The 23,950-nt window shown below is 33.4% G+C and overlaps 2 protein-coding genes and 1 long non-coding RNA gene across 3 annotated transcripts; 2 read left to right on the top strand and 1 right to left on the bottom strand.

The window, feature by feature from the left end:
* The first annotated feature begins 1,489 nt into the window (after positions 1-1,489).
* Positions 1,490-8,759, top strand: LOC124459384 (tubulin polyglutamylase ttll6-like). The gene is made up of 17 exons (XM_047008844.1): positions 1,490-2,129; positions 2,313-2,353; positions 2,511-2,629; positions 2,704-2,834; positions 2,934-3,042; positions 3,120-3,311; positions 3,972-4,057; positions 4,164-4,236; positions 4,416-4,568; positions 5,241-5,422; positions 5,509-5,592; positions 6,218-6,325; positions 6,388-6,556; positions 6,874-7,071; positions 7,240-7,865; positions 7,930-7,966; positions 8,352-8,759. Exons 1-17 carry the CDS (start codon positions 1,948-1,950, stop codon positions 8,394-8,396), a joined length of 2,535 nt encoding a protein of 844 aa, XP_046864800.1. The 5' UTR covers positions 1,490-1,947; the 3' UTR covers positions 8,397-8,759.
* Positions 8,760-20,194: 11,435 nt separating this feature from the next.
* Positions 20,195-22,040, top strand: LOC124459418 (phenylalanine--tRNA ligase, chloroplastic/mitochondrial-like). Its single transcript, XM_047008876.1, has 3 exons — positions 20,195-20,452; positions 21,207-21,475; positions 21,551-22,040. Exons 1-3 carry the CDS (start codon positions 20,419-20,421, stop codon positions 21,719-21,721), a joined length of 474 nt encoding a protein of 157 aa, XP_046864832.1. The 5' UTR covers positions 20,195-20,418; the 3' UTR covers positions 21,722-22,040.
* A 1,633-nt stretch (positions 22,041-23,673) lies between these two features.
* On the bottom strand, positions 23,674-23,869 carry LOC124459421. Its single transcript, XR_006953644.1, has 2 exons — positions 23,795-23,869; positions 23,674-23,721 (listed from the first exon to the last, which is right to left on the bottom strand). It is a non-coding gene; the product is annotated as an uncharacterized LOC124459421 (long non-coding RNA).
* Between the last annotated feature and the right edge of the window lie 81 nt (positions 23,870-23,950).

Raw genomic sequence — 23,950 nt, 5'->3', positions numbered from 1 at the left:
AGTAATGTATTTAATCTCTTTTGCTGACCTTAATGTTCATAGGCATATTTAGGGGTTTTACATGTTTGTAAATGTAGATCGTCCAGGTTAGTATAGTCCTGAGAAGGACTGTTTTTGTTGTTGTTGACTGACGTTTCGACAACCTTAGCGGTAGTCAACTTCAGAGTCAAATGAGGAGTAAACGTTGTGACTACCGCTAAGGTTGTCAAAACGTCAGTCAACAACAACAAAAACAGTCCTTCTCAGGACTATACTAACCAGGACGATCTACATTTACAAACATGTAACGATACTCCTGGGTTCAAACCATTTACTTTAGGGGTTTTATTGATTCTTACACATCTCAAAAAGTTAGTTTACAACTTCTAGTTTTTGACGTACAAAAGTGTGTCCGAAAATATTAAACCTCAAACACATAATTAGAAAAAGACAGTGCACTCAAAGTCCTTGATCCGAAAGTGTGCGCTTTCTTTCAACAAGAATATTGGAGTTAGATTGTATATACATTGTAATGGATCGTCATAGAGTTTTTTTTGCGTGACATGCCGTGTTTATAAGTGTTTAAACATGGCACAGGTAGCTACAAGAAAAGTATATTGCAGTATAAACTCAAATAAATTCCACACATTTTATACCTCTTAGATAAAAAAATCTCTTCGTACTTCTGCAACTATATTGATTAGAATTACATTTTTAACGTGAACTTCTATTTAAGACAACAAACAATGCTGTTTCATACACTTCAAGTTGTTCAGCAAATGATTTTTCTTTATCTTCATGTTCACTAGGGCTGGAGCAGCGCCTATAGCATCGAGTCTCTTATCGTACAAATATCAGCGACTCTTGTCAAAGGCAAAGCGCGAATAAACTTTGATGAAAATGAAGTGGTATTGAACGAGTAATCGCGTTTTTTCATCATTGAAAGTTAATGTTTGATAAAGTGTTTTTGTTCAACGCAATTGTTTTGTAGACAGAAGTATACAGCTTGAGAAGAGCACAGCAATCCTTCAAGTCTTTAGTCCACATTCACGAAAAAAACGGTGTGTTATAAAGAGAATTCATCAATTTTTGTCGTTTGCCAGGGTACAGCTGTCCGGTAAGAGGGGGGAGGAGGTGCTCTAGTCTTGGATTGGATTTCGGTGGCTTTTAGTTGCCTTATCATGTCAGATTAGTTTTTATATTCTGTTGCCTTAATGAATGTGAGATTTTTTTGGAGTGCGCTTCATTAAACAGTGATCATGATCGATTTTCTCTGATTGTTTGGTGTGTTAGTATTTGGCTGGCAAATTTTCACCCCCCCCCTATTCAAGGCTAGGAAGGGGGGGATGTGTGCAGCCATCTTCTATATCCATCTCTGCAACTGTTTACAGTTATAAATATCATAGGTTCAAAGAAAGAGAAGAAGAAATGCGGTCCATATATTTATCATGTATCATTTAATTTAAGGTTGGTTTACACCACCAAACGACGAAGGCTGATACGTCTCCATTGGTTTCGTCTTGATTCAACGCAAAATGCTTTCCATCATGATTCATGTAAGAACGTTAAAAGACGTTGCGTCTGACTTTCGTACTATTTTGCGTACGTTCAAATTCAACGCGGTAATTATGCGCGACATCTGATGTTCGCTTTTCAAATCTGTCCAATGAAGCTTTTATTTACAGTGTATATGTTTTCGACGGGAAAAACGCGAAGAGTCTATTAAGTATTCTAATTGAGATGTTAATTATTGTATAATTTGCGCCTTTCAAAAATAAAAACAAAAGAATTTTAAACGGATTTTGTCTTAAAAGGAAGTGGAAGCACCGTTCATAGCAACCGTCCTGTCGTTGCTGTTGCTAGGTATTATATAAACATGCTGGGGATTTAAATATTTGAAAAATGATTGGGAAAATGATCGCTTTTATACACAATGTAAGGTTATGAATCATGTCTTGATAAGTAAATATGGCAGAAAATGAATGCGACGAGGAAAAGAGTGATATATGCGAAACAGAACTTCGTGGTGAAAACGAGTTTGATGGAGAGACCGTTGAAGAGCGAAGCGCCAAGGAAAGCTCTGGTTTTCTAGATGAAGAGACCATTATTAAACCATCTAAGAAAACCAAAGTGAAAAAACGACGGAAAAGGTAGAGCGTTTCTGGCTATTGTTGTGACACATATTTTTAATTGTCTTGATTGTCTGTATTCAAAAATACTTCACAAAATCTTTAATGGTATTTTGCCATACAACGTTGAAATGTATCCATATGACAATTTTTACTTGTGAGATATGAGCAGCCGATGAAATGTTTTTTTTGTTTTTATTACAGATGGCTCGGGATTAACTTGTCAAATTGTAAATATGAAAGCGGTGAGTTGTATTTTTGTGAGGCTTTGCGTTTTTTGGTAGAAGCCATTGAAAACTTTAAAATGTGGGTCAAAGTCAAACAGATTCAACATATTTCTGCTTCGTGTCGCTTTACCTCGAAATTTTAGTTTTGCGTTCAACAGTTTTTCTCTTACTGCAGTAAGGAGAGTTGCTAAACGTTTTGGGATGAGAGAAGTTGGTGAAGACGATGATTGGTCATTGTTTTGGACAGATTATTCTGTGGCGCTGGAGCGATGTATGGAGATGAAAAAATATCAAGTAGGTTTGACATCGTTACACTTCGCAATCTAACTTGCGTAGAAAACCTGCAACATCTTCATAATCTCTTTTAGAAAATCAACCATTTTCCTGGCATGATAGAAATATGTAGAAAAGACTTACTAGCTAGAAATATGAACAGATTACTGAAACTTTTCCCCAAAGAATATCAAGTATTTCCAAAGACGTGGGTTCTACCTGCAGAGTACGTGAAATTGCTGAGCTATCTTCGTCTCCATGATTTATCGTTAATTTATGATGATTTATCGTTGTAACATTGATCTTGTTTTTTGTTCTTTTACAGCTACGGGGATTTTCAAGCGTTTTGTCGACAAAAGAAAAACGTTACGTTCATTTGTAAACCGGAGAGCGGATCACAAGGAAAAGGGATTTTCGTCACGAAAAATCCAAAAGTAATTATGAAATATTCCGTCCGTATACAATAAAGCATACTCTCTTTATGAAATTGTAAAATTCAAATCGTCTTTAGGATGTCAAACCAGGCGAACATATGATTTGTCAACAATACGTCTCAAAGCCATTTCTCATCGATGGCTTCAAGTTCGACCTACGAATATACATCGTCGTTTCGTCTTGTGATCCTTTAAGAATTTTTGTTTATAAAGATGGTTTAGCAAGGTTTGCTACGGTCCAGTATAATGAACCATCGAATGGAAATCTGGTACGTTTATACGAAACGAGACGAAAGATTTTTCAAACTCTATCAGAATTGTTAAAACTTGCCAGCAGCTGTTGTTTCTAAACTGTAAACTTGAGGATTGAATCTTGTACAGTCAGTGCTGTAGAACTAAATTTATCAGATGCTTTTTTAAAATCATCCATTTCAAAGGTAGAAGGGGTGCTCCTCTCTCAAGCGCCCCACTTCTACAGCAGTGTGTACAGTGTATATGGGGTTTTACTCTGGCAGAAGATAGAAAATAGGATTCTGATTTCGTGAATGAGTTTCGTTTACGTGGAGCAGTGAAGATGCATGAATTTCTTGTGCAAACATTAAGTTAAATTTGGTGTTTAATGAAAATTTATAAAACTAGGAATAAAGATTCAGGGTCTCCTGTGTTCTTCGGCTAGGAATAAAGATTCAGGGTCTCCTTGTACTTGGGGAGTTTTGCTATCATTTCTTTGTTATGTATGGCAACACTTAGCATAAACGAAACCAAGTTCCAAAATTCATATTTAACTACATGCTTTGTTTGATTTTGTTGTTCTCGACAGTCAATTACACCAGTCTTTGTTCAAAAGCTTAGAATTTTTCAATGCTATAAGCTGGGTCATCAATGTCACAACGTTTGTCTGTCAATTTGACCATCTTTCCATCTTCTAGGATGATATGTGTATGCATCTGACAAATTACGCCATTAATAAACACAGCAAGGATTTTGATAGAGATGAAGAGTCCGGTAGTAAAAGGTAGAAAATTCGTCTTTATGTTTCATGATTCTTATTTTACCTCTAGTTATTCTGTCTATAGGCAATCGATTAAAATCAGTTTGTTTATTTGTTATTTTCCTTGTAGACGCATTACAACTGTTGATAATTGGTTTAAAGAAAATGGCTATGACGTCAAACAGATATGGGCCGATATAGAGGTGAAGATACCACGTGCACTTTGTGGTTTGAACACCAAATGCACGAATGTTTCACGTGTTTGCGATAGTTAGCACTATTATCCTCTAAACCTCTTGACGTCACATTATGCCGTCACCGCACAGTCGTGACGTAATGTTGTCTTCGGGTTAATTTTTTATTATGATATTTGCAACTGTAGGATGTGATGATCAAGACTCTGATCACAGCTCATCCGATTCTTAAACATAACTACCGCACGTGTTTTCCTAACCACACGAAGGGCAGTGCTTGTTTTGAAATACTTGGCTTTGATGTATTACTGGACAGAAAACTCAAGCCTTGGGTTTTGGAGGTGAACTGAAATTTCAACTTTGTTATAGTTCATTCTTATAAGAATAGATCGATAGCTTATTGGGGTATAAGAACGCACTCTCGTCTGGTGCATGTGTTGAGTTCAAAGTAAGGTTTAAATGATGGTGCGCTGAATGCATTTTATAATGACTAAACGAAGCATTTATATTTTGGGAAATTCTCTGAAACAGAATCTGCTTGGCAACATTTCAGAGATGAGTTGCACGTAGCTTTTATAGCGTGACCAATTGGATTGTAAAATTTTCAAACTTGTAGAAAAAGTGTTTCTATTTTCCTTACGACCAAGAAATTTTATAATCTTAGAAGCAATATTTTATTTCGGCGATTGTTCAGTTCAAATCGTATATTTTTCCTTTTTAAGAGGTTTTTTAGTGTTTAGAAAATATTTTATCCAATATGTTGTCCTTTGTCTATACGGTATTGAGCATTTCTTTAACCAGAACATTTCAATCATATCTACAAATGTGTTGTAACAGTAGATGTTCACAGGAAGTTAGACACTTCAGACAGTCACCTAAAAATCTTCCGAATTTTCACATAAAAAATTTGGGGTGTGAAACTATTGACTTTCTTGTCTTTCTTTGGAAATGCATCACGTTTCAATTGTGTGATTTTAAGCTATAACTTTTTTTTGTGATTTGTAAATTTTCAGGTAAATCACTCGCCCAGTTTTCATACGGACTCAAAACTTGATAAGGAAGTAAAGGAAGGTTTGATCTACGATACTTTGAATTTGGTGAACTTTCACGCTTGCGATAAGAGGAAATGTGCTGAAGAAGACCGAAAGAAAGTTCAAGAAAGATTACTTAAAACGAAACAGCTAAAAGATACAAAGTGAGTGAAATATAGTGAAGTTTTTAAATTTAAACAAAAGCGACTTACGTTGCTAGAGAGATTGTCATTTTTTACTGTTTCTTCAGGCGAGAAGAGATATGTGGTTATAGCGCCAGTAAACAAGAACAAATACTTAGGAACTACGAAGACTTGCATCTTGGAGGATTTCGGTAAAGATCTTCAAGCTTAAATTCTAGATATAGTTTTCATATTCCATATGTAATGTTTCTATGTTATCGTCCTGGTCGGTTTGACATCTCGGGAGACTGAAACCCACACTATCTTGGATGCCCTTTCTTGCCTAAGTTGATGTTCTCTGGAAAATTTCTATTGTAATAGATGATGTACTATAAGATTAAACATTTTCAGGCGCATTTATAACTGCAAGTGCATCAAACAATATAGGAAAGAAAAGATGCGACTTTTGTCATTCAATAACCAGAACCAGTTCCTAAACACAATTTTCCCTATGTGATTTTGCAGATGAAAACTTCTGTCGTTTCTCTAGGTTTTTTAGCCGAATACTTTGACAACAATTTTTTACTACGTTGTTTGACATCTTTAAAAAAACCAGTAGTTATATATTTCATATTATAACTGGCCACATTCCAAAGTCTGGAAATGCTCGTTGTTTATTATTAATGACATTGGTTTTGTCCTCGCTTGTATAAGCAGTTGAGCGACTTGACTGTGGTGTCGCTCGTCACTTCTTGCTCTTTTTAGTGTGCAGCCCCAGGGCCCAGGCCTTTTGGACGCACCCCTTAATCTGATCCTGGTTATTTTCTATTTTCACAGGCGAGTTTATCCCAACTCCAACGAAGAGTTATACGAGAAGTACTTTGAGAATTGTGGCTCACTTTTTCAGGAAACTACCGCATCAAAGGCAAGAACGGAATGCTCAAGGTATTTGTCGAAGATTGTTCAAACATTCTTGAACAATATCTAATTCCTTCTTCTCTTATCAGAATACAGCGTGAGCTTATCCTTGCGAAGCAACAGGAGATCGAAATGATGCGGGCGAAGAATTGTGGACGCAAACCGCTGATCCGTGACGGTCTGAGACCGGAGAGTGAAGGCGCGTTTACCAAGAAGGCTAAACGACTGATTCGAGCGAAAATACATCATAAATATTTTGTAAGGAATTCGTCTGTTTTTGATGAGAATTTTCTTCCTTTTCTGTTTTTGCTTTAGTATTTTTAGTTTGTCTGTTTATATAGACGGTCTTTTAAGAAGAACTTTCTGTCTGTTCATGTAGACGGATTTTAAAATAAAACTTCCCAGCGAACGTTTTTTTACGGGACTGTTGCATGTAATTCACATAAGGTTTTTGTCCGAAGAAAATTTAAATCGTCTCGAATAAGTATAAAATATGCAAAAAATATTCTTTTCTACGACAGATTTTCGATTGTAAGTTCTCGAACTCATCAATTATTTCTAATTATCTTTCCCAGGGAAAAGAGTGGCAATTGAATGGTGTTGATACCTCCAAACCAATGGATATCACGGAAGAAGAGGAGCTTAATAGGATCACAGGCATGTTGCAGCGGGATAATCTCGTGCGTGGTGTTGGAATCGTCGAAGAAGTTTATAAATTACTTCATTGCACTCCTGGAACAGGTGGCCCTAGAAAAGACTGCACTCACCACTCGGTAAGCTTGCCTGACGAGATAATTAATTTAATATAAAATAATTTAGAACCACAGATTCTTTGATGTGTTTATAAATGGAAATGTTTAAAATAGAAGCAGTTCGTTCGATTCAGAAGATTATAGTGAAAATCATCGCCGTTTGTATTATTTTCTCTGGTTTTTTTATAGCATCAACCAAAAGACGGTTGTGATTCAAAGACGAATGCCCAGCAGAGCGAAGATCGACGTCATCATTACGTCATCAACAATAACGTCATGCCGAACCCGAGTTCTACGTTGAATACATACTTAGTATCAAATAGTGTCATGCGACTTAACCAGCGATCATACCCAACTGCCCCTTATTTTCATCGTTCTGAAAACAGGCGAACACTATCTACGACAGCTGGTAATGATGTCAATGCAGGCAACATGTCGCCTGCAACATATCACACGAATATCTTCAACAAACAGCGTTACTCCTCCCGTAAATTATCAACAAACAGAGATCTTAGCCACAATATTGTCGACATCGATGTGCGATACGACAGCAATGCATTACGGGATACCTATTTCAACCCCAATCTCCGGCGTATACTCAGTGCCAACAATCTTAAGATACAACAGAACTCTGGGTACGTTCGAAGTGGAAATGTTATCCAATCAGATTTTTCGTCACTCCATAATACATCGAGTGGGGCGATGAAAGTCACTACACACAAGACGCCTCTTGAGCTCAGTGTCATATCAGGGCCCGCTCCAATATCGTATAAAAATACACAAAAAACTGGAGGACACAGTTCGAATAGTGGAAGGTGAGAAATGAATGAGATTATGCTAAGAACTGACGTTTACGTGACTGTTCTGTTGTTTTTCCAGAGGGGAACGTATCCAATCTACAACAAGTGATTGCAAGGTATTTCGCGGAGTTCAATCATCCATTAGTGTTCATTTACATGTCATGATAAATTTATCAGATAAAACATACTCCAAAAAAAACCCCCATAAAACGCAAGATTTGAGTTATCAACAAGAGGCAAAACTTAAAAACAATATTTCGACGTCGTTTTCAAACAAATTATTTTTCAAAGTAAGTGATTATTTACAAGCAAGCGTGATCTTTTTTTGCTTTTACGTGTTTCACTTCCACGTAACGACTATTTATGGTTACGCTTGCATGTATATATAATCACTCGAATTTTTAGCTTACAAGATGTTTTCTGGAGTGGGTTTTTATCTTGTAGATTACTTCTCTGCTTTATGCAGGTGTAAAATCTAATTAAAACAACATGTTTATCTAGTATGTCGATATGAACCGAGACCATCAGACTTTCGTTCTTGGCTAATACGACAACTGGCAAACAACAAGAGGAACTCAATCGCCCAACAAAGAAATCTCCATAGTCCTTTTATATGTAGTTTTTTTTATATTAAAAGTTCTGTATTGTATTAATGTAGAAGTTAACGCGAGATTGTAGCTGTGTATGGTAACTACAAATCTTCATAATATTCCAAAGATTTCAGACTATAGTTTGTATAGTGAACGGAGGGGACGTAGCTGGTTGTAACTTGATGAAGTATGAACCACTGGAAGTTTTTACACCAAAATCGATTTTTGTATGGTAGGGATATTGACATATATTAAGGGACATTACGTGCATTTCTATTTCATAGTAGGGTGCAATTTTACCAGAGAAATTTATGCATTAGTTTATGCCACTGATGTCTAAACAGAAGAACCCCCTCCTCCAAGCATAGCCTCCGAGTACTCAACTTTTAACTCCAACCACCCACCCCTCCCTCTATCCTTGTAGCAAGCGTTTACACGACGCATGCGCAAGATTACCAACATGGCGGGCATGAAAGCATATGGAAAGAATTGCAGAAGTTTGATTTCAAGACTTCTAATAAACAAAATACATGTAATGAAGTATACAGTAAGGTCGGTTAAGGAAAATACAGTAACTGTCCTTGATAATACATACAGCACAGACGATATGACGAACGTTACATCAAGTATTTTGTCGAAAGTTAACAAGAAGAAATTACACAATTTGAGCGACCATCCTCTGAAGATTTTAAAGGATACAATTCATAATTACATGTATGCCAATCACCGGACGCGTTGGGGATCACCCGTTTTTACAATGATTGATGATATAAGTCCGGTAGTGTCGGTTGAACAGAATTTTGATAGTTTATTGGTATCAAAGGACCACGTTTCAAGGTTAAAAAATGACAATTATTACATCAATAAGGATGTGTTGCTGAGGGCTCATACCACAGCTCACGATAGCGACCTATTAAAATGGGATTGGATGCTTGGCTTTTAACTGGAGATGTATATAGAAGGGATGAAATTGACAGTACACATTATCCTGTTTTTCATCAAATGGATGGCGTACGAATGTTTGTTAAACACGAATTGTTTCAAAATCATGAAGTAAGTCAGCTTACTAGGAATCAATCTATTGTGTTTTCTGATTTATGATATGTTTCATTCTAACTACCGTGAAATTGGCACCACATTGGGCACCACATTCAACACAACATTCATCACAACATTCATCACCACATTCAACTAAAATTTATCATTCAAAATGATAAATCAAAAAATCGTCTTTAAAACACGTTTTCCATCAAATACAACAGTAAAAATAATTCTTAACTGTTTATTACTATTTTACAGTCCATAAACATCACAAAAAATGTATAAAAGTCAAGAAATTGAAGAAAACACTAAGATTTATATTACAGTGTACTTTCCATTTCTCTTAAATAGCCTATAATTTAAAAACTACACGGTAGAATTTTTAAACTTGGCCAGAATATAGATAATTATATTGTCTAAAATATATCCAAAATCTGGAGGTGGCACAAAAATAAATGATAGAAAATCATCGACAAAGTCGGATGACACGAATGCGCGTAATATAATCTTATATATTTAAGTTAAGAATTCCGGCTCTTTAACAAACAAAGCCTTATAAATAAAAACTACACGGTAGAAATTTTTAAACTTGGCCATATTGTAGATATTCTTATTGTCTATGACATATCCAAAATCTGGAGGTGGCACAAAAATAAAAGGAATAATATTCCTTGAGAATGTACTCTGGTATTAACCGTGAAGTTGGCACCACATCGACAAACAGCTCTATAGCTAAAAAACTACACGGTAGAATTTTTTTAAACTTGGCCATATTGTAGATATTCTTATTGTCTATGACATATCCAAAATCTGGAGGTGGCACAAAAAAATAAATGATAGAAAATCATCGACAAAGTCGGATGACACGAATGCATGTAATATGATCTTATATAATTACGTTTAGAATTCCGGTTCTAAAACAACAAAGCCTTATAAATAAAAAACTACACGGTAGAATTTTTTTAAACTTGGCCAGAATATAGATAATTATATTGTCTAAAGTATATCCAAAATCTGGAGGTGGCACAAAAAAATAAATGATAGAAAATCATCGACAAAGTCGGATGACACGAATGCGCGTAATATAATCTTATATAATTAACTTCCTATATCCATGTAATTTTTCAAACAAAGGCCTATAAATAAAAAACTACACGGTAGAAATTTTTTAAACTTGGCCAGAATATAGATAATTATATTATCTAAAATATATCCAAAATCTGGAGGTGGCACAAAAAAATAAGTTGTAGAAAATCATCGACAAAGTCGGATGACACGAATGCGCGTAATATAATCTTATATAATTAACTTCCTATATCCATGTAATTTTTCAAACAAAGGCCTATAAATAAAAAACTACACGGTAGAATTTTTAAACTTGGCCAGAATATAGATAATTATATTGTCTAAAATATATCCAAAATCTGGAGGTGGCACAAAAAAATAAATGATAGAAAATCATCGACAAAGTCGGATGACACGAATGCGCGTAATATAATCTTATATATTTAAGTTAAGAATTCCGGTTCTTTAACAAACAAAGCCTTATAAATAAAAAACTACACGGTAGAAATTTTTTAAACTTGGCCATATTGTAGATATTCTCATTGTCTAAAATATATCCAAAATCTGGAGGTGGCACAAAAAAATAAAAGAAATAATATTCCTTGAGAATGTACTCTGGTATAAACCGTGAAGTTGGCACCACATTCGACAAACAGCTCTATAGCTAAAAAACTACACGGTAGAATTTTTTTAAACTTGGCCAGAATATAGATAATTATATTGTCTAAAATATATCCAAAATCTGGAGGTGGCACAAAAAAATAAATGATAGAAAATCATCGACAAAGTCGGATGACACGAATACGCGTAATATAATATTTAATAATTAACTTCCTATGTCCAGGTAACTTTGCAAACAAAGGCCTATAAATAAAAAACTACACGGTAGAATTTTTTTAAACTTGGCCATATTGTAGATATTTTTATTGTCTATAATATATCCAAAATCTGGAGGTGGCACAAAAAAATAAATGATAGAAAATCATCGACAAAGTCGGATGACACGAATGCGAGTAATATGATCTTATATAATTACGTTTAGAATTCCGGTTCTAAAACAAACAAAGCCTTATAAATAAAAACTACACGGTAGAATTTTTAAACTTGGCCAGAATATAGATAATTATATTGTCTAAAATATATCCAAAATCTGGAGGTGGCACAAAAAAATAAATGATAGAAAATCATCGACAAAGTCGGATGACACGAATGCGCGTAATATAATCTTATATATTTAAGTTAAGAATTCCGGTTCTTTAACAAACAAAGCCTTATAAATAAAAACTACACGGTAGAATTTTTTAAACTTGGCCATATTGTAGATATTTTATTGTCTATAACATATCCAAAATCTGGAGAGTGCACAAAAATATAAAAGGAATAGTATTCCTGAGAATAAACCGTGAAGTTGGCACCACATTCGACAAACAGCTCTATAGCTAAAAAACTACACGGTAGAATTTTTTTAAACTCAAGTATATTATAGAATTTTATATTGTCTAAAATATATCCAAAATTTGGAAAGTGCACAAAAATATAAATGATAGAAAAACATCGGCAAAGTCTGATGACTCAAATGCGCGTAATATAATCTTGCATAAATAAGTTAAGAATTCCGGTTCTTTAACAAACAAAGACCTATAAATAAAAACTACACGGTAGAATTTTTAAACTTGGCCATATTGTAGATATTCTTATTGTCTATGACATATCCAAAATCTGGAGGTGGCACAAAAAATAAATGATAAAAATCATCGACAAAGTCGGATGACACGAATACGCGTAATATAATATTTAATAATTAACTTCCTATGTCCAGGTAACTTTGCAAACAAAGGCCTATAAATAAAAACTACACGGTAGAATTTTTAAACTTGGCCATATTGTAGATATTTTTATTGTCTATAACATATCCAAAATCTGGAGGTGGCACAAAAATAAATGATAGAAAATCATCGACAAAGTCGGATGACACGAATGCATGTAATATGATCTTATATAATTACGTTTAGAATTCCGGTTCTAAAACAAACAAAGCCTTATAAATAAAAACTACACGGTAGAATTTTTAAACTTGGCCAGAATATAGATAATTATATTGTCTAAAATATATCCAAAATCTGGAGGTGGCACAAAAATAAATGATAGAAAATCATCGACAAAGTCGGATGACACGAATGCGCGTAATATAATCTTATATAATTAACTTCCTATATCCATGTAATTTTCAAACAAAGGCCTGTAAATAAAAAACTACACGGTAGAATTTTTAAACTTGGCCAGAATATAGATAATTATATTGTCTAAAATATATCCAAAATCTGGAGGTGGCACAAAAAAATAAATGATAGAAAATCATCGACAAAGTCGGATGACACGAATGCGCGTAATATAATCTTATATATTTAAGTTAAGAATTCCGGTTCTTTAACAAACAAAGCCTTATAAATAAAAAACTACACGGTAGAAATTTTTAAAACTTGGCCATATTGTAGATATTCTCATTGTCTAAAACATATCCAAAATCTGGAGGTGGCACAAAAAAAGAAATGATAGAAAATCATCGATAAAGTCGGATGACACGAATGCGCGTAATATAATCTTATATATTTAAGTTAAGAATCCGGTTCTTTAACAAACAAAGCCTTATAAATAAAAAACTACACGGTAGAAATTTTTTAAACTTGGCCATATTGTAGATTCTTATTGTCTATAATATATCCAAAATCTAGGTGGCACAAAAAAATAAAAAATAATTTGAGAATGTACTCTGGTATAAACCGTGAAGTTGGCACCACATTCGACAAACAGCTCTATAGCTAAAAACTACACGGTAGAATTTTTTAAACTTGGCCAGAATATAGATAATTATATTGTCTAAAATATATCAAAATCTGGAGGTGGCACAAAAATAAATGATAGAAAATCATCGATAAAGTCGGATGACACGAATGCGCGTAATATAATCTTATATATTTAAGTTAAGAATTCCGGTTCTTTAACAAACAAAGCCTTATAAATAAAAAACTACACGGTAGAAATTTTTTAAACTTGGCCATATTGTAGATATTCTCATTGTCTAAAATATATCCAAAATCTGGAGGTGGCACAAAAAAATAAATGATAGAAAATCATCGATAAAGTCGGATGACACAGTCGTAATTACGACAAAGTCGTAATTATATAAGATCATATTACATGCATTCGTGTCATCCGACTTTGTCGATGATTTTCTACAACTTATTTTTTTGTGCACTCTCCAGATTTTGGATATATTTTAGATAATATAATTATCTATATTCTGGCCAAGTTTAAAAAATTTCTACCGTGTAGTTTTTTATTTATAGGCCTTTCTTTGAAAAATTACATGGATATAGGAAGTTAATAATATAAGATTATATTACGCGCATTCGTGTCATCCGACTTTGTCGATGATTTTCTATCATTTATTTTTTTGTGCCACCTCCAGATTTTGGATATATTTTAGACAATATAATTATCTATATTCTGGCCAAGTTTAAAATTCTACCGTGTTTTTTTTAGAATATAGAGCTGTTTGTCGAATGTGGTGCCAACTTCACGGTTTATACCAGAGTACATTCTCAAGGAATTATTTCTTTTATTTTTTTGTGCCACCTCCAGATTTTGATATATTATAGACAATAAGAATATCTACAATATGGCCAAGTTTAAAAAATTTCTACCGTGTAGTTTTTATTTATAAGGCTTTGTTTGTTAAAGAACTGGAATTTTAACTTAAATATAAGATTATATTACGCGCATCGTGTCATCCGACTTTATCGATGATTTTCTTTCATTTCTTTTTTGTGCCACCTCCAGATTTTGATATGTTTTAGACAATAGAAATATCTACAATATGGCCAAGTTTAAAAATTCTACCGTGTAGTTTTTTATTTATAAGGCTTTGTTTGTTAAAGAACCGGAATTTTAACTTAAATATATAAGATTATATTACGCGTATTCGTGTCATCCGACTTTGTCGATGATTTTCTATCATTTATTTTTTGTGCCACCTCCAGATTTTGATATATTTTAGACAATATAATTATCTATATTCTGGCCAAGTTTAAAAAATTCTACCGTGTAGTTTTTATTTATAGGCCTTGTTTGAAAAATTACATGATATAGGAAGTTAATTATATAAGATTATATTACGCGCATTCGTGTCATCCGACTTTGTCGATGATTTTCTATCATTTTTTTTGTGCCACCTCCAGATTTTGGATATATTTTAGACAATATAATTATCTATATTCTGGCCAAGTTTAAAAAATTCTACCGTGTAGTTTTTAGCTATAGCTGTTTGTCGAATGTGGTGCCAACTTCACGGTTTATACCAGAGTACATTCTCAGGAATATTATTTCTTTATTTTTTTTGTGCCACCTCCAGATTTTGGATATATTATAGACAATAAGAATATCTACAATATGGCCAAGTTTAAAAATTTCTACCGTAAGTTTTTATTTATAAGGCTTTGTTTGTTAAAGAACCGGAATTTTAACTTAAATATATATAGATTATATTACGCGCATTCGTGTCATCCGACTTTGTCGATGATTTTCTATCATTTATTTTTTGTGCCACCTCCAGATTTTGGATATGTTTTAGACAATAGAATATCTACATATGGCCAAGTTTAAAAATTTCTACCGTGTAGTTTTTATTTATAGGCTTTGTTTGTTAAAGAACCGGAATTCTTAACTTAATTATAAGATTATATTACGCGCATTCGTGTCATCCGACTTTGTCGATGATTTTCTATCATTTATTTTTTGTGCCACCTCCAGATTTTGGATATATTTTAGACAATATAATTATCTATATTCTGGCCAAGTTTAAAAAAATTCTACCGTGTAGTTTTTTATTTATAAGGTTTTTTGTTTTAGAACCGAATTCTAAACGTAATTATATAAGATTATATTACATGCATTCGTGTCATCCGACTTTGTCGATGATTTTCTATCATTTATTTTTTTGTGCCACTCCAGATTTTGGATATGTTATAGACAATAAGAATATCTACAATATGGCCAAGTTTAAAAAATTCTACCGTGTAGTTTTTAGCTATAGAGCTGTTTGTCGAATGTATGCCAACTTCATTTGTTTATTCTCAAGGAATACTATTCCTTTTATATTTTGTGCACTCCAGATTTTGGATATGTTATAGACAATAAAATATCTAATATGGCCAAGTTTAAAAAATTCTACCGTGTAGTTTTTTATTTATAGGCCTTTGAAAAATTACATGGATATAGGAAGTTATTATATAATATTATATTACGCGTATTCGTGTCATCCGACTTTGTCGATGATTTTCTATCATTTATTTTTTGTGCCACCTCCAGATTTTGATATATTTTAGACAATATAATTATCTATATTCTGGCCAAGTTTAAAAAATTCTACCGTGTAGTTTTTTTAGCTATAGAGCTTTGTTTGTCGAATGTGGTGCCAACTTCACGGTTTATACCAGAGTACATTCTCAAGGAATATTATTTCTTTTATTTTTGTGCCACCTCCAGATTTTGGATATATTTAGACAATAAGAATATCTACAATATGGCCAAGTTTAAAAATTTTCACCGTAGTTTTTTATTTATAAGGCTTTGTTTGTTAAAGAACCGGAATTCTTAACTTAAATATATAAGATTATATTACGCGCATTCGTCATCCGACTTTGTCGATGATTTTCTATCATTTATTTTTTTGTTCTCCAGATTTTGGATATATTTTAGACAATATAATTATCTATATTCTGGCCAAGTTTAAAAAATTCTACCGTGTAGTTTTTATTTATAGGCCTTGTTTAAAAAATTACATGGATATAGGAAGTTAATTATATAAGATTATATTACGCGCATTCGTGTCATCCGACTTTGTCGATGATTTTCTATCATTTATTTTTTGTGCCACTCCAGATTTTGGATATATTTTAGACAATATAATTATCTATATTCTGGCCAAGTTTAAAAATTCTACCGTGTAGTTTTTATTTATAGGCTTTGTTTGTTTTAGAACCGGAATTCTAACGTAATTATATAAGATCATATTACATGCATTCGTGTCATCCGACTTTGTCGATGATTTTCTATCATTTATTTTTGTGCCACCTCCAGATTTTGGATATGTTAGACAATAAGAATATCTACAATATGGCCAAGTTTAAAAAATTCTACCGTGTAGTTTTTATTTATAAGGCTTTGTTTGTTAAAGAACTGGAATTTAACTTAAATATATAAGATTATATTACGCATTCGTGTCATCCGACTTTGTCGATGATTTTCTATCATTTATTTTTTGTGCCACCTCCAGATTTTGGATATATTTAGACAATATAATTATCTATATTCTGGCCAAGTTTAAAAAATTCTACCGTGTAGTTTTTTTATTTATAGGCTTTGTTTTAGAACCGGAATTCTAAACGTAATTATATAAGATCATATTACATGCATTCGTGTCATCCGACTTTGTCGATGATTTTCTATCATTTATTTTTGTGCCACCTCCAGATTTTGGATGTTATAGACAATAAAAATATCTACAATATGGCCAAGTTTAAAAATTCTACCGTAGTTTTTTATTTATAGGCCTTTGTTTGCAAAGTTACCTGGACATAGGAAGTTAATTATTAAATATTATATTACGCGTATTCGTGTCATCCGACTTTGTCGATGATTTTTTATCATTTATTTTTTTGTGCCACCTCCAGATTTTGGATATGTCATAGACAATAAGAATATCTACAATATGGCCAAGTTTAAAAAAATTCTACCGTGTAGTTTTTTATTTATAGGTCTTTGTTTGTTAAAGAACCGGAATTTTTAACTTATTTATGCAGATTATATTACGCGCATTTGAGTCATCCAACTTTGCCGATGATTTTCTATCATTTATATTTTGTGCACTTTCCAAATTTTGGATATATTTAGACAATATAAAATTCTATAATATACTTTGAGTTTAAAAAATTCTACCGTGTAGTTTTAAAGCTATAGAGCTGTTTGTCGAATGTGGTGCCAACTTCACGGTTTATTCTCAAGGAATACTATTCCTTATATTTTGTGCACTCTCCAGATTTTGGATATGTTATAGACAATAAAAATATCTACAATATGGCCAAGTTTAAAAAATCTACCGTGTAGTTTTTATTTATAAGGCTTTGTTTGTTAAAGAACCGGAATTCTTAAATTAAATATAAGATTATATTACGCGCATTCGTGTCATCCGACTTTGTCGATGATTTTCTATCATTTATTTTTTGTGCCACCTCCAGATTTTGGATATATTTTAGACAATATAATATCTACCATGGCCAAGTTTAAAAATTTCTACCGTGTAGTTTTTTATTTATAGGCTTTGTTTGTTAAAGAACCGGAATTCTTAACTTAAATTTATAAGATTATATTACGCGCATTCGTGTCATCCGACTTTGTCGATGATTTTCTATCATTTATTTTTGTGCCACCTCCAGATTTTGGATATATTTTAGACAATATAATTATCTATATTCGGCCAAGTTTAAAAAATTCTACCGTAGTTTTTTTATTTATAGGCCTTTGTTTGAAAAATTACATGGATATAGGAAGTTAATTATATAAGACATATTACGCGCATTCGTGTCATCCGACTTTGTCGATGATTTTCTACAACTTATTTTTTGTGCCACTCCAGATTTTGATATATTTTAGATAATATAATTATCTATATTCTGGCCAAGTTTAAAAATTTCTACCGTGTAGTTTTTTATTTATAGGCCTTTCTTTGAAAAATTACATGGATATAGGAAGTTAATTATATAAGATTATATTACGCGCATTCGTGTCATCCGACTTTGTCGATGATTTTCTATCATTTATTTTTTTGTGCCACCTCCAGATTTTGGATATATTTTAGACAATATAATTATCTATATTCTGGCCAAGTTTAAAAAAATTCTACCGTGTAGTTTTTTATTTATAAGGCTTTGTTTGTTTTAGAACCGGAATTCTAAACGTAATTATATAAGATCATATTACATGCATTCGTGTCATCCGACTTTGTCGATAATATCATTTATTTTTGTGCCACCTAGATTTTGGATATGTCATAGACAATAAGAATATCTACAATATGGCCAAGTTTTAAAAATTCTACCGTGTAGTTTTTAGCTATAGAGCTGTTTGTCGAATGTGGTGCCAACTTCACGGTTAATACCAGAGTACCTCGGAATATTATTCCTTTTATTTTTTGTGCCACCTCCAGATTTTGATATGTCATGACAATAAAGAATATCTACAATATGGCCAAGTTTAAAAAATTTCTACCGTGTAGTTTTCATTTATAAGGCTTTGTTTGTTAAAGAACTGAATTTTAACTTAAATATAAGATTATATTACGCGCATTCGTCATCCGACTTTGTCGATGATTTTCTATCATTTATTTTTGTGCCACCTCCAGATTTTGGATATATTTTAGACAATATAATTATCTATATTCTGGCCAAGTTTAAAAAATTCTACCGTGTAGTTTTAAATTATAGGCTATTTAAGAGAAATGGAAAGTACACTGTAATATAAATCTTAGTGTTTTTCTTCAATTTCTTGACTTTTATACATTTTTGTGATGTTTAAGGACTGAAATAGTAATAAACAGTTAAGAATTATTTTACTGTTGTATTTGATGGAAAACGTTTTAAAGACGATTTTTGATTTATCATTTTGAATGATAAATTTTAGTTGAATGTGGTGATGAATGTTGTGATGATTGTTGTGTTGAATGTGGTGCCCAATGTGGTGCCAATTTCACGGTAGTTTCATTCTAACATCCCATGGTGGTTGTATGGATTTTCAGTTAATGTATAAATATTGATTTGATTATGCCTCTGGAGAAACATTTTTGTCGAAAAAATTGCACATCGTTTTTTCTCCACTAATTTGATCATGCAAATTGTTGCTCTTAAACAAGGTCGGAATTTAGCTCCATAACAAAACTTTGGTGGTGAATGCTTCTATATTTGATTATTGTTCTAACCAAATCCTTGTATTTTGTTCATGTGGCTTGTTATGCTCACGATTTCAGTCAGCAAAAGTTTGAAATTATGATAAAAGTCAAAAGGAAAATGCTTGGTCTGACTTTGATTTGAAGAATTTCCTTTAAATGTCAAATCTTTAGAGATAAAAAATTTCTTATTCAGTTGGAGATTGTTTTAAAGAGAGATGGAATTTCTTGACCAGAGACATTACTAAAACCTTGTGTGATTTAGCTTGCACTTTTTGAAACTTTCATTAAAAAATGTACAACCTCGCATCCTGTTTGGTTCCTAAAATTTTATAAAATTTCAACTAGTTTGTTGTGTTTATGGCAATGATGTCACAACTGAGACTGATCTGAATTGAGACACATGAAAAGAAATAATAATTGAAATATCAAAATTCTGAAAACAAAACAATCTAGTTTTTCTCTTTAAAATGTATTCATGATTGATTTGCAAATTCCTTGACTGATTGATTGTTTTGATTGATTTGATTGGTTGAGCTCAGATCAGTTTTGTAGCAGGCTGATGCAAACACATCACCAATCACCCCACGCTGCTTATTGTTTTTATTTTATATTACAATTCATCTCATTACTCATGTTATTTGGATTCTTTGAATGTATTTTTCATTGATAGCCAAGATAATGAGAGAAACAAAGGATTCATACTCTGGAGGCAGTCAAGCTCAGAGAATTTGATCTCAAGGAAACACTTTAAACTTATTGAACATCTATGTAAGAAAATGTTGAAATTCGTTGGGTTGATGTATTTTCCATTCACACATCCGCCATGGGAAATGGAGATCAAAGTTAATGACGATTGGATGGAGCTGCTAGGATGTGTATATTACAGCATAGAATATTGGAAACAGGTATTTGTAGACATATTCTTATTCTAATACAACTTTGTAGGGATAGTTGGGTATGGAGTAATATTTGCATTTTAGGTAGCATGAGGGTTGCTAAACAGAAGAGATGCATGTACCTTTGTGAGAATCAACATAAATATTAAAGCATTGGTTTAAAATATATAAAAATGCATAAATTAGAGCATGATATCACAGAGCGTAATTGTTGTGATGAATTTGGAACCATAAATTAGCATGATTTTGGATTCATAAATATGTCACATGATACAAAAATTAATGTGACCTCACACAGTGGATAAATATGCATGATATGGATGCATAAATTAACATGACATGTTAATTTATACATAAATTAGTTAGATGTAATAAAGTGCATGAGCATGTCACAGAGTGCATAAACTTGTGTGATGCCATGGCGCACCACTTTTGAACACACATATCAAGTGTTATCCCTATGTGTATGTGAAGTATAGTGCATTGAATATTGTAGTAGTCAACCTCGGAGATTAATTGTTAGCAGAACATCAGAGAGTCAATTCTTCAGTCTTTTGTTTTTTATTATGAATATTGTAGTCATCACCCTCAGAGTTTAGTCTTACTGTGTATTAGTCAGAACCTCAAGAGTCAATTCTTCAGAAATTTTTATGTATTACAGTCAGTGGACACAGAGATGTTTGTGTGTTGTAAAGGATTTCTTTTCAGTTTTTAACTACTTCACTTGAGCGTTTATTTAAGACAAAAGAATTTCTTCTGTTAGCTGGAGCAGGCAACAAGATTGCTTGGGCATTTGGAATGGGTCTAGAGCGGCTTGCGATGAAATTATTTGATATTCCTGACATTCGGCTTTTTTGGAGTGAAGATGAAAGGTTCTTGTCGCAGTTTCAAGGAAACAAAATTGTGAAATTTCAGCCTTTCAGTAAATATCCGCCAACTTATAAAGATATCTCGTTTTGGATTTCCGAGAAATACACAGCTAATGATTTCCATGAAATAGTTCGTTTAACAGCCGGAGATATCGTGGAAAAGGTGATACTTCATGTTATTTTTCATTTGCTTTTGTCACGATAACTTTCCGATGTTCATGTAAGATTTGGTTTTTAGGTTCAACTCATTGACGAGTATGTTCATCCTGATACAGGTCGTGTTAGCCATTGTTATCGTATAACTTATCGATCCATGGAGAAAACATTCCGAGATGACGAAGTGAATGAAATTCAAGATTTTCTTCGTAAAGAGGTTTCCCGACAGCTCAATGTGGAATTACGAACATAAGATTCACGATAGGATCTCACGAACTGTCGACTTAGCGTTCTTCACCTTGTGATTAATGAGGATCTTGCATGACGCAAAGTCAGTTATATGTGATTAAAATGAGGTCAACAAATGTGTGAAGAAGAGAAGAGCTTCAAAACTTTGTAGAGAGGAGAAAGAGTCTAAGAGATCAATGTTAATGGTCTGTGTAGGATACAAGATTCAATGTTGTTGCCGTTGGAAAAGTATGATTGATTTGTACCGAACTCCGTGTTGAGTGATGAAATCGTAAGAATTCAATGATAGCACTATAAATGAATAAATTTCATCTAAAAAATGAGCAAGTGTATACCATAATGTTTATTTTATTTTAGCAACTTCATTGGTAGCAATTCTTCTCGTCATTTATTGTATTCTTTCATAAGAAGGATCTACAGGTTGTCATTTGCACCTTAAGTTATATGTTAAGAGACAAGTTTCTTTTTTCTAAAAGGAAGTGTGTTCACTATGCATTTATCTATCTTTCTATCGTCTTTCCTTCATCCTTGCTGATACTCCTTCATCTTTGCTGATACTCCTTCATCTTTGCTGATACTCCTTCATCTTTGCTGATACTCCTTCATCCTTGCTGAAAGTCCATCCTTGCTGATACTCCTTCATCCTTGCTGATACTCCTTCATCCTTGCTAAAAGTCCATCCTTGCTGATACTCCTTCATCTTTGCTGATACTCCTTCATCCTTGCTGATACTCCTTCATCCTGCTGATACCCTTCATCCTTGCTGATACCTCTTCATCCTTAAAAGTCCATCCTTGTTGATACCTCTTCATCTTTGCTGATACCCTTCATCCTTGCTGATACTCCTTCATCCTTGCTGATACCCCTTCATCCTTGCTGATACCCTTCATCCTGCTGATACTCCTTCATCTTTGCTGATACTCCTTCATCTTTGCTGATACTCCTTCATCCTTGCTGATACTCCTTCATCCTTGCTGATACTCCTTCATCTTTGCTGATACTCCTTCATCCTGCTGATACTCCTTCGTCCTTGCTGATACTCCTTCATCCTTCCTGATACTCCTTCATCTTTGCTGATACTCCTTCATCCTTGCTGATACTCCTTCGTCCTAGTTGATACTCCTTCGTCCTTGCTAATACTCCTTCATCCTTGCTAATACTCCTTCATCCTTGCTGATACATCATTATGCCACAAGCTACTTGACATTTCCGTCCATCCCGTTCACCATGCCCACACATACTATTTCTTTTCCATTCTCTTCATTACTCTGAACTGTTTATCCAAAGGAAAAATTCTCCAAATTGTTCATTTTAACCTCGTGTTACCTGCCTGTACATCTTAGGAAGAGTTCCATTTTCTTCGACATCTTTCGTAAATTGTATGTGGCTGTTCTGTTCGTTGATGTGAGTGTGAAAGTCATCAATCTCGTCTGCATGTAGTGCTGTGATTGTGTCATCTACATAACGGAACCAAAAAGGTAGTGCATGTTTGTAAGTCGTGAGCGCCCGTTCCTCTATAGATTGCATTACAATTTCAGCAACTACAAAAGAAACGGGTGAGCCCATTGCTGTTCCATGTAATCGTTTGTAATGTGTACCTTTGTATTGGAAGTAAGTCGAGGTGAGGCAGAGCTCCATAATGTCTTCTGGCGGTAATGGCAGTATGTCCGTGGTGTTTGTAATGAGGGTTTTGTACAAGGCCAGATTAAGTGGAGAACTGGTGAACAGTGATTTCACATCAAAAGACACTAGTATATAGTTGTCTGGTACTTGTATAGTGCTCAGTTTTTTAATGAAAGTTTTAGTGGATTGTAGCTTGTGTTTTGATTTGCTTGTAAGTGGTTGCAGTATGTCAATCAAGTACTTTGGGAGTTCGTAAGTAGGCGAACCACAGAATGATACAATTGGTCGCATGGGTATTTGTGAATAAAAAATGCATTTGAACTGTGTAGTATATGTACCTTCACTGATTGTGTTGTTTATTTCAGCAGTTTCATCCATGACCTAAATAGATAAAACAATCTCATACAATGCACTGGTTTAAGATTCCTTTTTTATTTCAATGATACAGTCGTACATCTTCCACATCACCCATAATTTTTTCCACATTGTCAATAGTTAAACCAGATTCTTGAGATAATGTTTTGAACATTTGTGCGCCAGCTTTTAATGCATCTATTACCTGAAAAGAAGTAAAATATAATATAATTTGACAATAAATAATAGTTTTGCC

Source organism: Xenia sp. Carnegie-2017, unplaced genomic scaffold (assembly GCF_021976095.1).
Source record: "Xenia sp. Carnegie-2017 unplaced genomic scaffold, XeniaSp_v1 HiC_scaffold_13, whole genome shotgun sequence".
Lineage (NCBI taxonomy): Eukaryota > Metazoa > Cnidaria > Anthozoa > Malacalcyonacea > Xeniidae > Xenia > Xenia sp. Carnegie-2017.
This window is presented reverse-complemented; position numbering and strand designations above follow the sequence as displayed.

What these genes read in the sequence shown, in the direction of transcription:
- LOC124459418 (XM_047008876.1), top strand. Translation starts at nt 20,419, where the DNA reads ATGTGTATATTACAGCATAGAATATTGGAAACAG. An exon ending in GCATAGAATATTGGAAACAG is followed by an intron (nt 20,453 to 21,206) that starts GTATTTGTAGAC and finishes TTCTTCTGTTAG; the next exon opens with CTGGAGCAGGCAACAAGATT. An exon ending in CCGGAGATATCGTGGAAAAG is followed by an intron (nt 21,476 to 21,550) that starts GTGATACTTCAT and finishes TTTGGTTTTTAG; the next exon opens with GTTCAACTCATTGACGAGTA.
- LOC124459384 (XM_047008844.1), top strand. Translation starts at nt 1,948, where the DNA reads ATGGCAGAAAATGAATGCGACGAGGAAAAGAGTGATATATGCGAAACA. An exon ending in TTGCATCTTGGAGGATTTCG is followed by an intron (nt 5,593 to 6,217) that starts GTAAAGATCTTC and finishes CTATTTTCACAG; the next exon opens with GCGAGTTTATCCCAACTCCA. An exon ending in CTACAACAAGTGATTGCAAG is followed by an intron (nt 7,967 to 8,351) that starts GTATTTCGCGGA and finishes ATGTTTATCTAG; the next exon opens with TATGTCGATATGAACCGAGA.